The sequence below is a fragment of the Pleurodeles waltl genome, chromosome 5 (assembly GCF_031143425.1).
Source record: "Pleurodeles waltl isolate 20211129_DDA chromosome 5, aPleWal1.hap1.20221129, whole genome shotgun sequence".
NCBI classification, from domain to species: Eukaryota; Metazoa; Chordata; class Amphibia; order Caudata; family Salamandridae; genus Pleurodeles; species Pleurodeles waltl.
This window is the reverse complement of record NC_090444.1, coordinates 1,861,718,744-1,861,733,149: the sequence shown is the minus strand read 5'-3', so window position 1 is coordinate 1,861,733,149 and position 14,406 is coordinate 1,861,718,744. Positions and strand designations below refer to the sequence as shown.

The 14,406-nt window shown below is 49.2% G+C and overlaps 1 protein-coding gene across 2 annotated transcripts in view; it reads left to right on the top strand.

The window, feature by feature from the left end:
• Positions 1 to 14,112, top strand: part of TMEM151B (transmembrane protein 151B) — a 149,219-nt gene extending 135,107 nt beyond the window's left edge. For both annotated transcript variants that reach the window (XM_069236385.1, XM_069236384.1), the window contains exon 2: positions 8,578 to 14,112. In XM_069236385.1, coding sequence (XP_069092486.1) covers positions 8,668 to 10,017 — 1,350 coding nt within the window. In that variant the 5' untranslated portion in view covers positions 8,578 to 8,667 and the 3' untranslated portion in view covers positions 10,018 to 14,112. The remainder of the gene's footprint in view (positions 1 to 8,577) is intronic.
• Positions 14,113 to 14,406: the final 294 nt, after the last annotated feature.

The following is a 14,406-nucleotide window of genomic DNA, read 5'->3' as shown; positions in this document are numbered from 1 at the left end:
GCGCAGCTGTACTAGCGTCTGTTCCTCCAGTGTGCAGCTGTACTAGCGTCCGTTCCTCTAGTGTGCAGCTGTACTAGCATCCGTTCCTCTAGTGTGCAGCTGTACTAGCGTCCGTTCCTCTAGTGTGCCGTTGTACTAGCCTCTGTTCCTCTAGTGTGCCGTTGTACTCACCTCCGTTCCTCTAGTGTGCAGCTGTACTAGCGTCTGTTCCTCTAGTGTGCCTCTGTACTAGCCTCTGTTCCTCTAGTGTGCCTATGTACTAGCCTCTGTTCCTCTAGTGTGCCTCTGTACTAACCTCCGTTCCTCTAGTGTGCCGCTGTACTAGCCTCTGTTCCTCTAGTGTGCAGCTGTACTAGCCTCTGTTCCTCTAGTGTGCCTCTGTACTAACCTCCGTTCCTCCAGTGTGCAGCTGTACTAGCCTCTGTTCCTCCAGTGTGCAGCTGTACTAGCCTCTGTTCCTCCAGTGTGCCTCTGTACTAGCCTCTGTTCCTCTAGTGTGCCTCTGTACTAGCCTCTGTTCCTCTAGCGTGCCTCTGTACTAGCCTCTGTTGCTCTAGCGTGCCTCTGTACTAGCCTCCGTTCCTCTAGTGTGCCATTGTACTAGCCTCCGTTCCACTAGTGTGTGCCTCTGTACTAGCCTCTGTTCCTCTAGTGTGCCTCTGTACTAGCCTCTGTTCCTCTAGTGTGCCTCTGTACTAGCCTCTGTTCATCTAGTGTGCAGCTGTACTAGCCTCTGTTCCTCTAGTGTGCCTCTGTACTAACCTCCGTTCCTCTAGTGTGCAGCTGTACTAGCGTCTGTTCGTCTAGTGTGCCGCTGTACTAGCCTCTGTTCCTCCAGTGTGCCTCTGTACTAGCCTCTGTTCCTCTAGTGTGCCGCTGTACTAGCGTCTGTTCCTCCAGTGTGCAGCTGTACTAGCGTCTGTTCATCCAGTGTGCCGCTGTACTAGCCTCTGTTGCTGTAGTGTGCCGCTGTACTAGCCTCTGTTCCTCCAGTGTGCCTCTGTACTAGCCTCTGTTCCTCTAGTGTGCCGCTGTACTAGCATCTGTTCCTCCAGTGTGCAACTGTACTAGCGTCTGTTCATCCAGTGTGCCGCTGTACTAGCCTCTGTTGCTCTAGTGTGCCGCTGTACTAGCCTCTGTTGCTCTAGTGTGCCGCTGTACTAGCCTCTGTTCATCTAGTGTGCCGCTGTACTAGCCTCTGTTCCTCTAGTGTGCAGCTGTACTAGCCTCTGTTCATCTAGTGTGCCGCTGTACTAGCCTCTGTTGCTCTAGTGTGCCGCTGTACTAGCCTCTGTTGCTCTAGTGTGCCGCTGTACTAGCCTCTGTTCCTCTAGTGTGCCGCTGTACTAGCCTCTGTTCATCTAGTGTGCCGCTGTACTAGCCTCTGTTCCTCTAGTGTGCAGCTGTACTAGCGTCCGTTCCTCTAGTGTGCCGCTGTACTAGCCTGTTGCTCCAGTGTGCAGCTGTTCTAGCGTCTGTTCCTCCAGTGTGCCTCTGTACTAGCCTCCGTTCCTCTAGTGTGCAGCTGTACTAGCCTCCGTTCCTCTAGTGTGCCTCTGTACTAGCCTCCGTTCCTCTAGTGTGCCTCTGTACTAGCCTCCGTTGCTCTAGTGTGCCTCTGTACTAGCCTCCGTTCCTCTAGTGTGCCGCTGTACTAGCCTCCGTTCCTCTAGTGTGCCTCTGTACTAGCCTCCGTTCATCTAGTGTGCCTCTGTACTAGCCTCCGTTCCTCTAGTGTGCCTCTGTACTAACCTCCGTTCCTCTAGTGTGCCTCTGTACTAGCCTCCGTTCATCTAGTGTGCCTCTGTACTAGCCTCCGTTCATCTAGTGTGCCTCTGTACTAGCCTCCGTTCCTCTAGTGTGCCGCTGTACTAGCCTCCGTTCCTCTAGTGTGCCTCTGTACTAGCCTCCGTTCATCTAGTGTGCCTCTGTACTAGCCTCCGTTCCTCTAGTGTTCCTCTGTACTAGCCTCCGTTCCTCTAGTGTGCCTCTGTACTAGCCTCCGTTCCTCTAGTGTGCAGCTGTTCTAACCTCTGTTCCTTTAGTGTGCAGCTGTACTAGCCTCCGTTCCACTAGTGTGTGCCTCTGTACTAACCTCTGTTGCTCTAGTGTGCCTCTGTAGTAGCCTCCGTTCATCTAGTGTGCCGCTGTACTAGCCCCTGTTCCTCCAGTGTGCCTCTGTACTAGCCTCTGTTGCTCTAGTGTGCAGCTGTACTAGCGTCTGTTCGTCTAGTGTGCCGCTGTACTAGCCTCTGTTCCTCCAGTGTGCCTCTGTACTAGCCTCTGTTCCTCTAGTGTGCCGCTGTACTAGCGTCTGTTCCTCCAGTGTGCAGCTGTACTAGCGTCTGTTCATCCAGTGTGCCGCTGTACTAGCCTCTGTTGCTGTAGTGTGCCGCTGTACTAGCCTCTGTTCCTCCAGTGTGCCTCTGTACTAGCCTCTGTTCCTCTAGTGTGCCGCTGTACTAGCATCTGTTCCTCCAGTGTGCAACTGTACTAGCGTCTGTTCATCCAGTGTGCCGCTGTACTAGCCTCTGTTGCTCTAGTGTGCCGCTGTACTAGCCTCTGTTGCTCTAGTGTGCCGCTGTACTAGCCTCTGTTCATCTAGTGTGCCGCTGTACTAGCCTCTGTTCCTCTAGTGTGCAGCTGTACTAGCCTCTGTTCATCTAGTGTGCCGCTGTACTAGCCTCTGTTGCTCTAGTGTGCCGCTGTACTAGCCTCTGTTGCTCTAGTGTGCCGCTGTACTAGCCTCTGTTCCTCTAGTGTGCCGCTGTACTAGCCTCTGTTGCTCTAGTGTGCCGCTGTACTAGCCTCTGTTCATCCAGTGTGCCGCTGTACTAGCCTCTGTTCCTCTAGTGTGCCGCTGTACTAGCCTCTGTTGCTCTAGTGTGCCGCTGTACTAGCCTCTGTTCATCTAGTGTGCCGCTGTACTAGCCTCTGTTCCTCTAGTGTGCAGCTGTACTAGCCTCTGTTGCTCTAGTGTGCCGCTGTACTAGCCTCTGTTCCTCTAGTGTGCCTCTGTACTAACCTCCGTTCCTCCAGTGTGCAGCTGTACTAGCCTCTGTTCCTCCAGTGTGCAGCTGTACTAGCCTCTGTTCCTCTAGTGTGCAGCTGTACTAGCCTCTGTTCCTCTAGTGTGCCGCTGTACTAACCTCCGTTCCTCCAGTGTGCAGCTGTACTAGCCTCTGTTCCTCTAGTGTGCCGCTGTACTAGCCTCTGTTCCTCTAGTGTGCAGCTGTACTAGCCTCTGTTCATCTAGTGTGCCGCTGTACTAGCCTCTGTTCCTCTAGTGTGCCGCTGTACTAGCCTCTGTTCCTCCAGTGTGCAGCTGTACTAGCCTCTGTTCATCTAGTGTGCCGCTGTACTAGCCTCTGTTCATCTAGTGTGCCGCTGTACTAACCTCCGTTCCTCCAGTGTGCAGCTGTACTAGCCTCTGTTCCTCTAGTGTGCCGCTGTACTAGCCTCTGTTCCTCTAGTGTGCCGCTGTACTAGCCTCTGTTGCTCTAGTGTGCCGCTGTACTAACCTCCGTTCCTCCAGTGTGCAGCTGTACTAGCCTCTGTTCCTCTAGTGTGCAGCTGTACTAGCCTCTGTTGCTCTAGTGTGCCGCTGTACTAGCCTCTGTTCCTCTAGTGTGCCTCTGTACTAACCTCCGTTCCTCCAGTGTGCAGCTGTACTAGCCTCTGTTCCTCCAGTGTGCAGCTGTACTAGCCTCTGTTCCTCTAGTGTGCAGCTGTACTAGCCTCTGTTCCTCCAGTGTGCAGCTGTACTAGCCTCCGTTCCTCTAGTGTGCAGCTGTACTAGCCTCTGTTCTTCCAGTGTGCAGCTGTACTAGCCTCCGTTCCTCCAGTGTGCAGCTGTACTAGCCTCTGTTCCTCCAGTGTGCAGCTGTACTAGCCTCCGTTCCTCCAGTGTGCAGCTGTACTAGCCTCTGTTCCTCTAGTGTGCAGCTGTACTAGCCTCTGTTCCTCTAGTGTGCCGCTGTACTAACCTCCGTTCCTCCAGTGTGCAGCTGTACTAGCCTCTGTTGCTCTAGTGTGCCTCTGTACTAGCCTCTGTTGCTCTAGTGTGCCGCTGTACTAGCCTCTGTTCATCTAGTGTGCCGCTGTACTAGCCTCTGTTCCTCTAGTGTGCAGCTGTACTAGCCTCTGTTCATCTAGTGTGCCGCTGTACTAGCCTCTGTTCCTCTAGTGTGCCGCTGTACTAGCCTCTGTTGCTCTAGTGTGCCGCTGTACTAGCCTCTGTTCCTCTAGTGTGCAGCTGTACTAGCCTCTGTTCCTCTAGTGTGCCGCTGTACTAGCCTCTGTTCATCTAGTGTGCCGCTGTACTAGCCTCTGTTCCTCTAGTGTGCCGCTGTACTAGCCTCTGTTGCTCTAGTGTGCCGCTGTACTAGCCTCTGTTCCTCTAGTGTGCCGCTGTACTAGCCTCTGTTCCTCTAGTGTGCCGCTGTACTAGCCTCCGTTCCTCTAGTGTGCCTCTGTACTAGCCTCTGTTCATCTAGTGTGCCGCTGTACTAGCCTCTGTTCCTCTAGTGTGCTGCTGTACTAGCCTCTGTTCATCTAGTGTGCCGCTGTACTAGCCTCTGTTCATCTAGTGTGCCGCTGTACTAGCCTCTGTTGCTCTAGTGTGCCGCTGTACTAGCCTCTGTTGCTCTAGTGTGCCGCTGTACTAGCCTCTGTTGCTCTAGTGTGCCGCTGTACTAGCCTCTGTTCATCTAGTGTGCCGCTGTACTAGCCTCTGTTCCTCCAGTGTGCAGCTGTACTACCGTCTGTTCATCCAGTGTGCCGCTGTACTAGCCTCTGTTGCTCTAGTGTGCCGCTGTACTAGCCTCTGTTCATCTAGTGTGCCGCTGTACTAGCCTCCCTTCCTCTAGTGTGCCTCTGTACTAGCCTCTGTTCATCTAGTGTGCCGCTGTACTAGCCTCTGTTCCTCTAGTGTGCAGCTGTTCTAACCTCTGTTCCTTTAGTGTGCAGCTGTACTAGCCTCCGTTCCACTAGTGTGTGCCTCTGTACTAACCTCTGTTGCTCTAGTGTGCCTCTGTACTAGCCTCCATTCATCTAGTGTGCCGCTGTACTAGCCTCTGTTCATCCAGTGTGCCGCTGTACTAGCCTCTGTTGCTCTAGTGTGCCGCTGTACTAGCCTCTGTTCATCTAGTGTGCCGCTGTACTAGCCTCTGTTCCTCTAGTGTGCAGCTGTACTAGCCTCTGTTCATCTAGTGTGCCGCTGTACTAGCCTCTGTTCATCTAGTGTGCCGCTGTACTAGCCTCTGTTGCTCTAGTGTGCCGCTGTACTAGCCTCTGTTCATCTAGTGTGCTGCTGTACTAGCCTCTGTTGCTCTAGTGTGCCGCTGTACTAGCCTCTGTTGCTCTAGTGTGCCGCTGTACTAGCCTCTGTTCCTCTAGTGTGCCGCTGTACTAGCCTCTGTTCCTCTAGTGTGCCGCTGTACTAGCCTCTGTTCATCTAGCGTGCAGCTGTACTAGCCTCTGTTCCTCTAGTGTGCCGCTGTACTAGCCTCCGTTCCTCTAGTGTGCCGCTGTACTAGCCTCTGTTCATCTAGTGTGCAGCTGTACTAGCCTCTGTTCCTCTAGTGTGCAGCTGTACTAGCCTCTGTTCATCTAGTGTGCCGCTGTACTAGCCTCTGTTCATCTAGTGTGCCGCTGTACTAGTCTCTGTTCCTCTAGCGTGCAGCTGTACTAGCCTCTGTTCATCTAGTGTGCCGCTGTACTAGCCTCTGTTCCTCTAGCGTGCAGCCGTAATTGCCGGCACATATGAAGCGATGACTGTACGGCTCAGTGGATGCCCGCTGGGATGGACAACAGTGCAGTCATCTGCGTGCCAGCACGTCGTGATGCTCCTAGTTAGCAAATACCATATGCTGGCCCACAGGTAATGTGCACTGCTTAATTACACGACTTGGCTTTCAAACTGCTCACGGCTCGCTGCAACTGCAGAACAGCAGATAATGCGGCTTAAACACTCGTTTTGGCCTACATCTCAAACATTCTTTGTTTTTTTATTCTAAATCTTCCTGGGTAAGCAAGTGCCTCTCATCTCACCACACAGTACCTGTTCATCGTAGCTTGCCCTACAGGAATTTGCTGAGAGTTTCTCAATCCAATATGACTCTCTGATGGTTCCTGGATAATCCTTATGGATTCCTCATCGCCATTGTTGAGTTGTCCTCACAAAATAGCCAGACTCCAATTGAGGGTTGAAGTTGAGATTTATTTGTTGAGACAAGGGGACAGAAACCACCAGCCCCAAGCAAGCTCTCATTTGCACCTGCCCCCCTCAGAACCTTTCTATGATCTATCAATTGTTCTATAGGCTCTGGCCTAGGATGCTTCTATGCTCTGAGATCTATAAACTAAAAACAGCGTAACACTTTGCTCCCAGTTTTTGTATTTTCCTTCCCAGGATAATTTTAGTTTCACATTTTGAATTGTAGCCTTCCTCGGGGGGGGGGCTCAATTTTTATGTCATAGTCAGCACTCCATGAAAGCACATATTTCATTGCTCTCTCTACTTGCTTTTTGTTCTTCCCCACAGCCTCCCATGATTTTCGCCTTTCCCCACTTACTGTCATGTTCCCCTTGATCTACTTATTTCTTTCTTTTTACAAGGGTCTGCAGCAGCAGAATGCTGCCCAACACCTCGATCCATGCATTCTGCTAGTCCTTTTTTATGTTTTTACATTTTATTGACTGTTCTAACATGTCTGTCTACCATGTTAGACCAGTAAATTAAAAATGGTAAAGTATCCTGCAATGCATGGGTATGCATGTGGAACGGTGGCCATCTTGGAATGGGTTTTCTCCAATAGGAAACCGCTGGATGATTGCTAGCCATCTGTGCGCATGTTTCTTAATGCATGTTTGCAAATGGCAATGCTAACAGTGTGGCCTTTTAGAGCCAAGATCTACTGACTTTTCCAGTGCGTGTTCCATTCTGGGATGCCGTCATGTGCTGGTGCTGTACATGTCTTAAGCAAAAACTACTAGTGTCACCGGTGTGTGTGCGCAACATGCTGTGGGCCATGCATACCTGCCAGATCTCCATAACGTTAAGAATGCTTTGCTGCACAACAGATTCATGCATTTGGTTATTCCAGGAGTGAGATCTCTGTTGTCTTGGGCCAATACCTACTAGTCTGTGTGTCTTGGAGATAGTTTGTTGTCAGAATTCTGATTATTATTTATATTGGAGTTGCCTCAGTTATAGCATCCGCCTGTATCCACACGTGTGCCTAAATTCTACATACAAGTTATATATGTGACACAGAGCCAATACTACAAAGAATATATTCACCAAACGTAGCCTAGCCTCATTGGCTTTGCGGTTGCTTGCCCTGTATGGTTACTGAACAATATTAAGAGCATTGCTCAATTACCAGATTCCTACACAGATGTGAGACCAGTGAGCCCTCTGGACTTGCTTCATGATGTGTCTGTAATGCCGCTTGCGGTGCTGTTGTTGCTTGTCTGCCTATCGCAGTGGAGGAGGCTCTTGACACATGAGTCTGTAGGTCCACAGAGAGAGTCGGGCACAGGTTACAGCCTCTGAGTTGTGGCACTGAGACACAGTTAGCTCCAGGAGGAGTTAAAGTTACACTTTTAGCAGTGTTGAGGGGCAGGGGTGGAGATGTTTTGGAGTTATTGCTAAGGAGGGAGTGCATGGGAAGCCACACGTGGCGCCACCGTTGTGGGCTTACAGGTCCGATGATTCTGTTAGAGGGCCTTAGGAGACGGTGCTGTAGCATGCCGCTGTCATGCGCACTAGAATCCTCGCGGTTCTGGGCGGGCTCTCAACCGGAAGTATGTAATGTGCAGGAAGGTGTTAGGGTGTGGTTAACGGAAAGTATGATGTAACGCACCGTGTGAGAGTGTGTGCTGAAGAATGAAGTCATGTTTGACCGCAGCTCCCAGGTCTGAGGAAGACGCTACAGGAGCTTGCTCTTGCTTGATGCGTCCTAGGCCTCTGTGAGCTCTTCAGAAGCACCTGAGACGTGAAGTGGCAGGGACAGGAACTTCCGCTGGTGGGAAACGAGGGTTGTGAGTTAAACAGGGCAGTGACAGCCCCGCCCATGCTCATAAGTCAGAAAGATGAATCTCACCGTCATCATGGCCTCATGTCGGAATACAGACCAGTAACTACAACCCTTATAATATGTACACTTCTGAGCGTGTAGCTTTGTGGATGGAGTTCATTGCCTACGGTTTTCAATGTTAAAATATTATTACAGGTTAATTTAATTAAATGGTTGTGTGTAACTGCTTTTTCTTCTCTCCTTCTCCTGTGTCTTCTCTTTAAACTCGTCTTCCTCACTTGTTTTGTGTATCCATTTAGTTCTCCCATTTTCATTCCCCATTTATCTGAACACGCAATTGGTGCTCTTTATACCACACGATAGCTCTTTCATTCATCTCTAATCTTATTTGTGTTGTTTTATTTCATTTTGTTTTCTTGTTTGCAATCACTTGCGTTTGTTTTTCACTAAGCCGTACAGTCTTACCCTTTCAAAATTTCTCTTCTCTTTTTCTTTTTTTCCGTGTTATCTCCGTCGATTGGTGGACATCAAGCAGCAACGGCCTGTGAAGCAATCGTTCAGCAAATCACTCTGCAGAGAGTCTCATTGGAAATGCCTTCTGCTCTCCCTCCTCATATATGGCTGCATGGGAGCCATGACCTGGTGCCACGTGACCAAAGTCACCAGGCTGACCTTTGACAGCGCCTACAAGGGGAAGTCCATGATGTACCATGATAGCCCCTGCTCCAATGGCTATGTCTACATCCCTCTGGCGTTCCTGGTGATGCTCTACGTGGTCTACTTAGTGGAATGCTGGCACTGCTACACCCGCAATGAGCTGCAGTACAAGGTGGACCTGGACAGCGTCCACGAGCGCGTGCTGAAGATGCAGCAGGCTACGCCGTGCATCTGGTGGAAAGCCATCAGCTACCACTACGTGAGAAGAACCCGACAAGTCACTCGCTACAGGAACGGAGATGCCTACACTACCACCCAGGTGTACCATGAGAGGGTGAACACCCACGTGGCAGAAGCTGAGTTTGACTACTCCAACTGCGGGGTAAAGGACATCTCCAAGGATCTCGTCGGCCTGGAAAGTTACCCAGCAACAAGGCTGAGGTTCACCAAGTGTTTTAGCTTTGCCAACGTGGAGTCGGAGAACTCCTACTTGACACAGAGGGCCAGGTTTTTCACAGAGAATGAAGGGCTGGATGATTACATGGAAGCCAGGGAAGGGATGCATCTGAAGAATGTGGACTTTAAAGAGTACATGGTGGCTTTCTCAGACCCTGACCATCTACCGTGGTATGTTTCACATTCTGTCTTTTGGACGGCAGCCATCTTGACATTATCCTGGCCCCTGAGGGTTTTGAATGAGTACCGCACATCCTATGTCCACTACCATGTTGAAAAGCTCTTTGGGTTTGACTTTATGCCAGTCACGCCGGCTGAAGACCGCTCCTTCTGTCGAAGGATGCCACGAGTCAACACAGTGGACAGCACGGAACTGGAGTGGCACATTCGTTCCAACCAGCAGCTGGTCCCTAGCTACTCTGAGGCTGTCTTGATGGATCTGGTGGGCCTGACGAATGGCTGTACCAGTTACTCAAGCTGTAGATACACAGGAAGTTACAGACAGAACTGTGAGCGATGCCATGGGACAATAAGCAGCTCATCCATCTTCTCCAGGAGCGCGCTGAGCATCTGCAATGGCAGCCCCAGGATTCCCTTCAGCAGCAGCCGGTTCTCGCTAAGCCGGCTCTACGGCTCCCGGAGGAGCTGCTTGTGGCAGAGCCGTAGCGAAAGCCTCAATGAGCAAAGCTGTCCGAACGAGCAGACACACCTCTCCAGCCACATCACGGTAGAGGAAGAGCCTCCACCTTACCAAGATGCCCTCTACTTCCCTGTGCTCATTGTGCACCGCAACGAGGGCTGTCTAAACCATGACCATCGACGCATCCATCGCAATGGATCTTGTGTGGAGACCTCACTGTGACACTGAAAGGGAAGGAATAATCTGAGAAAAGCAGCTCAGGAGTATGGATCTTGCCCAGTGCCAGTTACGGCAGGTGGGAAAACACAGTGGAGTAAAGCTCCTAGATTTCACTATTTGATAGAGGCCATGGTCACCTTGGTAACAGGTGAGATTAGACACTTGTACCCAAAGACATTAAAGTACTCAGCAATATGGCTCACAACTGACACCTGATTTGTCTTCAGTTATGACCTCTGCAGGCAGATGGCAAGTGCATCAATAAAGGCCACAGTCTGCTCACTCTGCAATATGATGAGGACTGTAGAGGTGGCAGCAGTATCTTCCAAGTCCTTCCAGTAGAAACCGACCCCAACAGAAATGCACTCTCAGGTCCTGTGCAAACAGTTCCACTTCCTACCTCTGAGTAGTGGCCACCAAAAAGCGAGCAGGAGAAGGCGTGAGCCGACTGCGTTAGCGTGGCCGGTGACACCGACCGGAGCACCAGGGTAACATCTGCTAAGCCTAGCTTCTCTTCATGGGAAGGAGGCTTCAGAATGTTCTCCCAGATGAGCTGATGGTGTGGTATCAGGCAGAAGCTACCATATCATCATATGGGGAGGGGAGGGAGTCACTTATGAACGCCATTACACTTGTTTTTACTATTAAAGTACATGACGTTGTTTATCTGTTTATATATTGTGTCATAGCTGCTTGGGATGAAAGGTCTCTCTTCATGATGGTGAAGATATGGTATATAATGCATTGTGATTTATGACATCTGGGTACCAACCCCTATGTCTTGACTTAATGCAGATGGAGCCCATCACCTAGACACCCAATGGAAGGGAGAGGAGAAGTCTGGTTGTGTGTCACACCACAAAGGGAGATTGGAATAATCTTATTGAGTACTTTGAAAAGGTGGAAACAGGTGAATGTTTTCTTGCAGGTGCACTCTGCTGCATACTAGATCACATGTAACGAGCATTAGTCCGGGGAATCACTTAGTGTGATCTAGGCCTCATGGTATTGTTCTGAAGGAGGCCCACGGGCCCAGTGTCTTGTTTCGTATGATTACCACAGCCCGGGTAGGTATATAATGTATTGTCCTTGTACACATCATAGAAGGATGTGGGAGAGCACAACACCCTCTCTTGCCTCCCCACCCCCAAAGCATCCCTTTCAGCCTCCAGTGATGCATTCCATTCCTTGTAAAATAGAATGTATTTTTATGTATATTTTTCATCTGTAAATTTTCTGTGTATATAGTACAGATTTAGGGATGTGTAAGGTTTAAGGAGAGAACATTTTCTGTGTATATAGAGTAGATTCACAGATGTGAGGGGTTAGGGAGATAATATTTTATATGTAAATATACGCAGTGGATTAAGAGATGTGTGGGGGTTAGGAAGAGAACATATGTGTATGCAGGGTGGATTAAGAGATGTGTAGGTTTCGGGAGAAAGTACCAGTGCATGCAGGGTGGATTAAGAGATGTGTGGGGTTAGGGAGAGAACGCCATCTATAATCAGGGTGGATTAAGAGATGAGTGGGGTTTAAGGAGAGAACATCTGGATATACAGAGTGGATCAAGGGCCTGATTAAGATCTTGTCAGACAAGTTACTCCGTCACAAAAGTGACAGATATCCGGTCAGCCGGAACATAAATCCCATCATATCCTATGGGATTTATATTTTGGCAGATGGGATATCCATCACCGTTGTGATAGACTATCCCATCTGCTGAGATCTAAATCAGGCCCTAAGAGATGTGTGGGGTTAGGGAGAGAACATCTGTGTATGCAGAATGGATTGAGGGATGTTTGGGGGCTATAGGGGAGAGAACACCTGCGTATGCAGGGTGGATTAATGGATGTGTGGGGGTTAGGAAGAGAACATCTATGTATGCAAGATGAATTAAGAGATGTGTGGGGTTAGGGAGAGAACATCTGTTTATGCAGGGTGGATTGAGAGATGTGTGGGTCTTAGGGAGAGAACATCGGTGTGTGCAGGGTGGACTAATGAATGTGTGGGTTTAGGGATAGAATATCTGTGTATGCAGGGTGGATTGAGAGATGTGTGGGGGTTAGGGAAAGGACATCTGTGTATGCAGGGTGGATTAGGAGATGTGTGAGGTTAGGGAGAGATTATCTGTGTATCCAGGATTGGTTAGAGGATGTGTGGGTTTACGGAGAGAACATTTGTGTATGCAGGGTGGAATAATGAATGTGTGGGGTTAGGGAAAGAATATCTGTATGCAGGGTGGATTAAGGGATAAGTGGGGTTAGAGAAAAAACACCTGTGTATGCCTGCTGAATTAAGGGGTGTGGGGATCAGGGAGAGAATGTGTGTATGCACGATGGATTGAGAGATGTGTGGGATTTAGGCAGAGAACATCTGTATATACAGTGGGATTAAGGGATGTGTGGGGGATAGGGAGAGAACGTCTGTGTATGCAGGTTGGATTAAGGGATGTGTAGATGTTAGGGACAGGACATCTGTGTATGGAGTGTGGATTAAGAGATGTGTGAGGTTAGGGAGAGAACATCTGTTTATGCAGGGTGGATTAAGAGATGTGTGGGGTTAGAGAGATACTATCTGTGTATGCAGAATGGATTTAGGGATGGGTGGTGGTTAGGGCGAGAACATCTGCGTACGCAGGGTGGATCAATGGATGTGTAGAGGTTAGGGAGAGAACGTGTATGCAAGGGGATTAAGGGATGCGTGGGGGTTAGGTAGAGAACATCTGTGTTTGCAGGGTGGATTGAGGAATGTGTAGGGGTTAGGGATAGAACATCTGTGTATGCAGGGTGGATTAAGAGGTGTGGGGTTGGAAAGAAAACATCTATGTATGCAGTGTGGATTAAGTGATGTGTGGGTGTTAAGTAGAGAATATCTGCGTATTGAGGGTGGATTAAGAGATGTGTGGGGGCTTGGAAGAACGAATAAAGCAATATTAGGAAAGAGGTTGAGGAGAAGCTCAAAACAAAGACAGAAAAAAGTACAGAATTGGGGAAGAAAGGGGGTTGACAATGAGGTGAAGATGAGAGAGTAAATAACAAAACACTTTAAGACTAAATAAAGTGGTGAGAGGAGGAGACAAGAGAGGAAGAGTGAGAGAGGGTGTGACCAAGACAAAGAGAATGAGAGAGCGGGGGAAGACAACATTGTTGGTGAAAGCAGAGTGGGGGCAGTAATCAACTCATTCCAGGGAACTGTAGAGTGAGTGTCACTGCCAAAAGCATCAGGCTGGTAGTCCTTGCAAAGACCTCTGGGACTGGTCACCAGTACTGGCTAAAAGGGGAGGCTGGCATGGTTGACATCCTTACAGTGTCAGAGTTTGTGCCTCAAAATGGTATTTTCCATTACTACCAGTCCAGCCAGTTCATAGTTTATTAATGAACCTCTTGTTTTGTATGTAATATACTTGGGTGGCTTAGGTTCTCAATGTACTGCAGGGTTTTTTTTCCATCCAAAGCAACAAAAGTTGCACTCTTTAATCTCAGCAGTCCAGGGTAGGCCATGACCTCACAGTAGACCAGATTATACATGAGGGGTACAAACCTGAGACATAACTTATGGGGCTGGGCATGGTGACAAGAGGAATTCCCAGGAACCACATTAGAAGCTTTCCCTCGCCCAATGGGTAAGCAGTGAATCCAGCGAGCGAATAGGTGGGCAGAGCACAGTATCATGGGAAGTCTGCAGAATAAACCCTGTGGAGGTACAAACACAAGTCATAGGTAAATGTGAGTCCATAACAGCAAAAGTCCCCAAAAGCGGGACATTCAAGACATTGTCCCAGTATATTGAAATTGTTCTAGGCAGGTTAGGATTCGATGGCTAGCATGAATTTGTCCTAGGAGACAGGACTAGTAGGAATGGTTCTAGAGCGATGACAAAGACTAAACACACAAGTGATTTCATTATGTTCCAACGTCATATCATGGGTGATAGGACTTCAACATAGACTAGCATTGTGTTCACGGCATCTATGTCTGACTCCTGTGCTATGAATTTATAGATCTCTACATAGACTGTATCACACTGTTGCCTTTTTAGTTGGAACTATGAAAGATTGTAAACCAAATGTGGGTAATAAACGTTGCCGACAACTCACTGACTCCATCAATAGCATCCAGTTCATGCATCTGTCTCCGCTGTTATCCTTGTGTGTACATGTACTTGTATATGTGGCTGTGTAACTGAATGGAAGCGTTTTCACTTTGCCATATGTGTGCACATGTGGCTGACTATCTTCCTGTGACTGTCAGTGCATGTGTGTCTATCTCTATTGAAGTGGTTGTGCCTGTGTGTGCATGTAAGTGAATGGTTGTCAGGGCATCTGTGTGTATGTGTTTGAGAGTGTGTTGTTGCACGTTTGTGTGTGTGTGCGCGCGTCTGTGGACATGT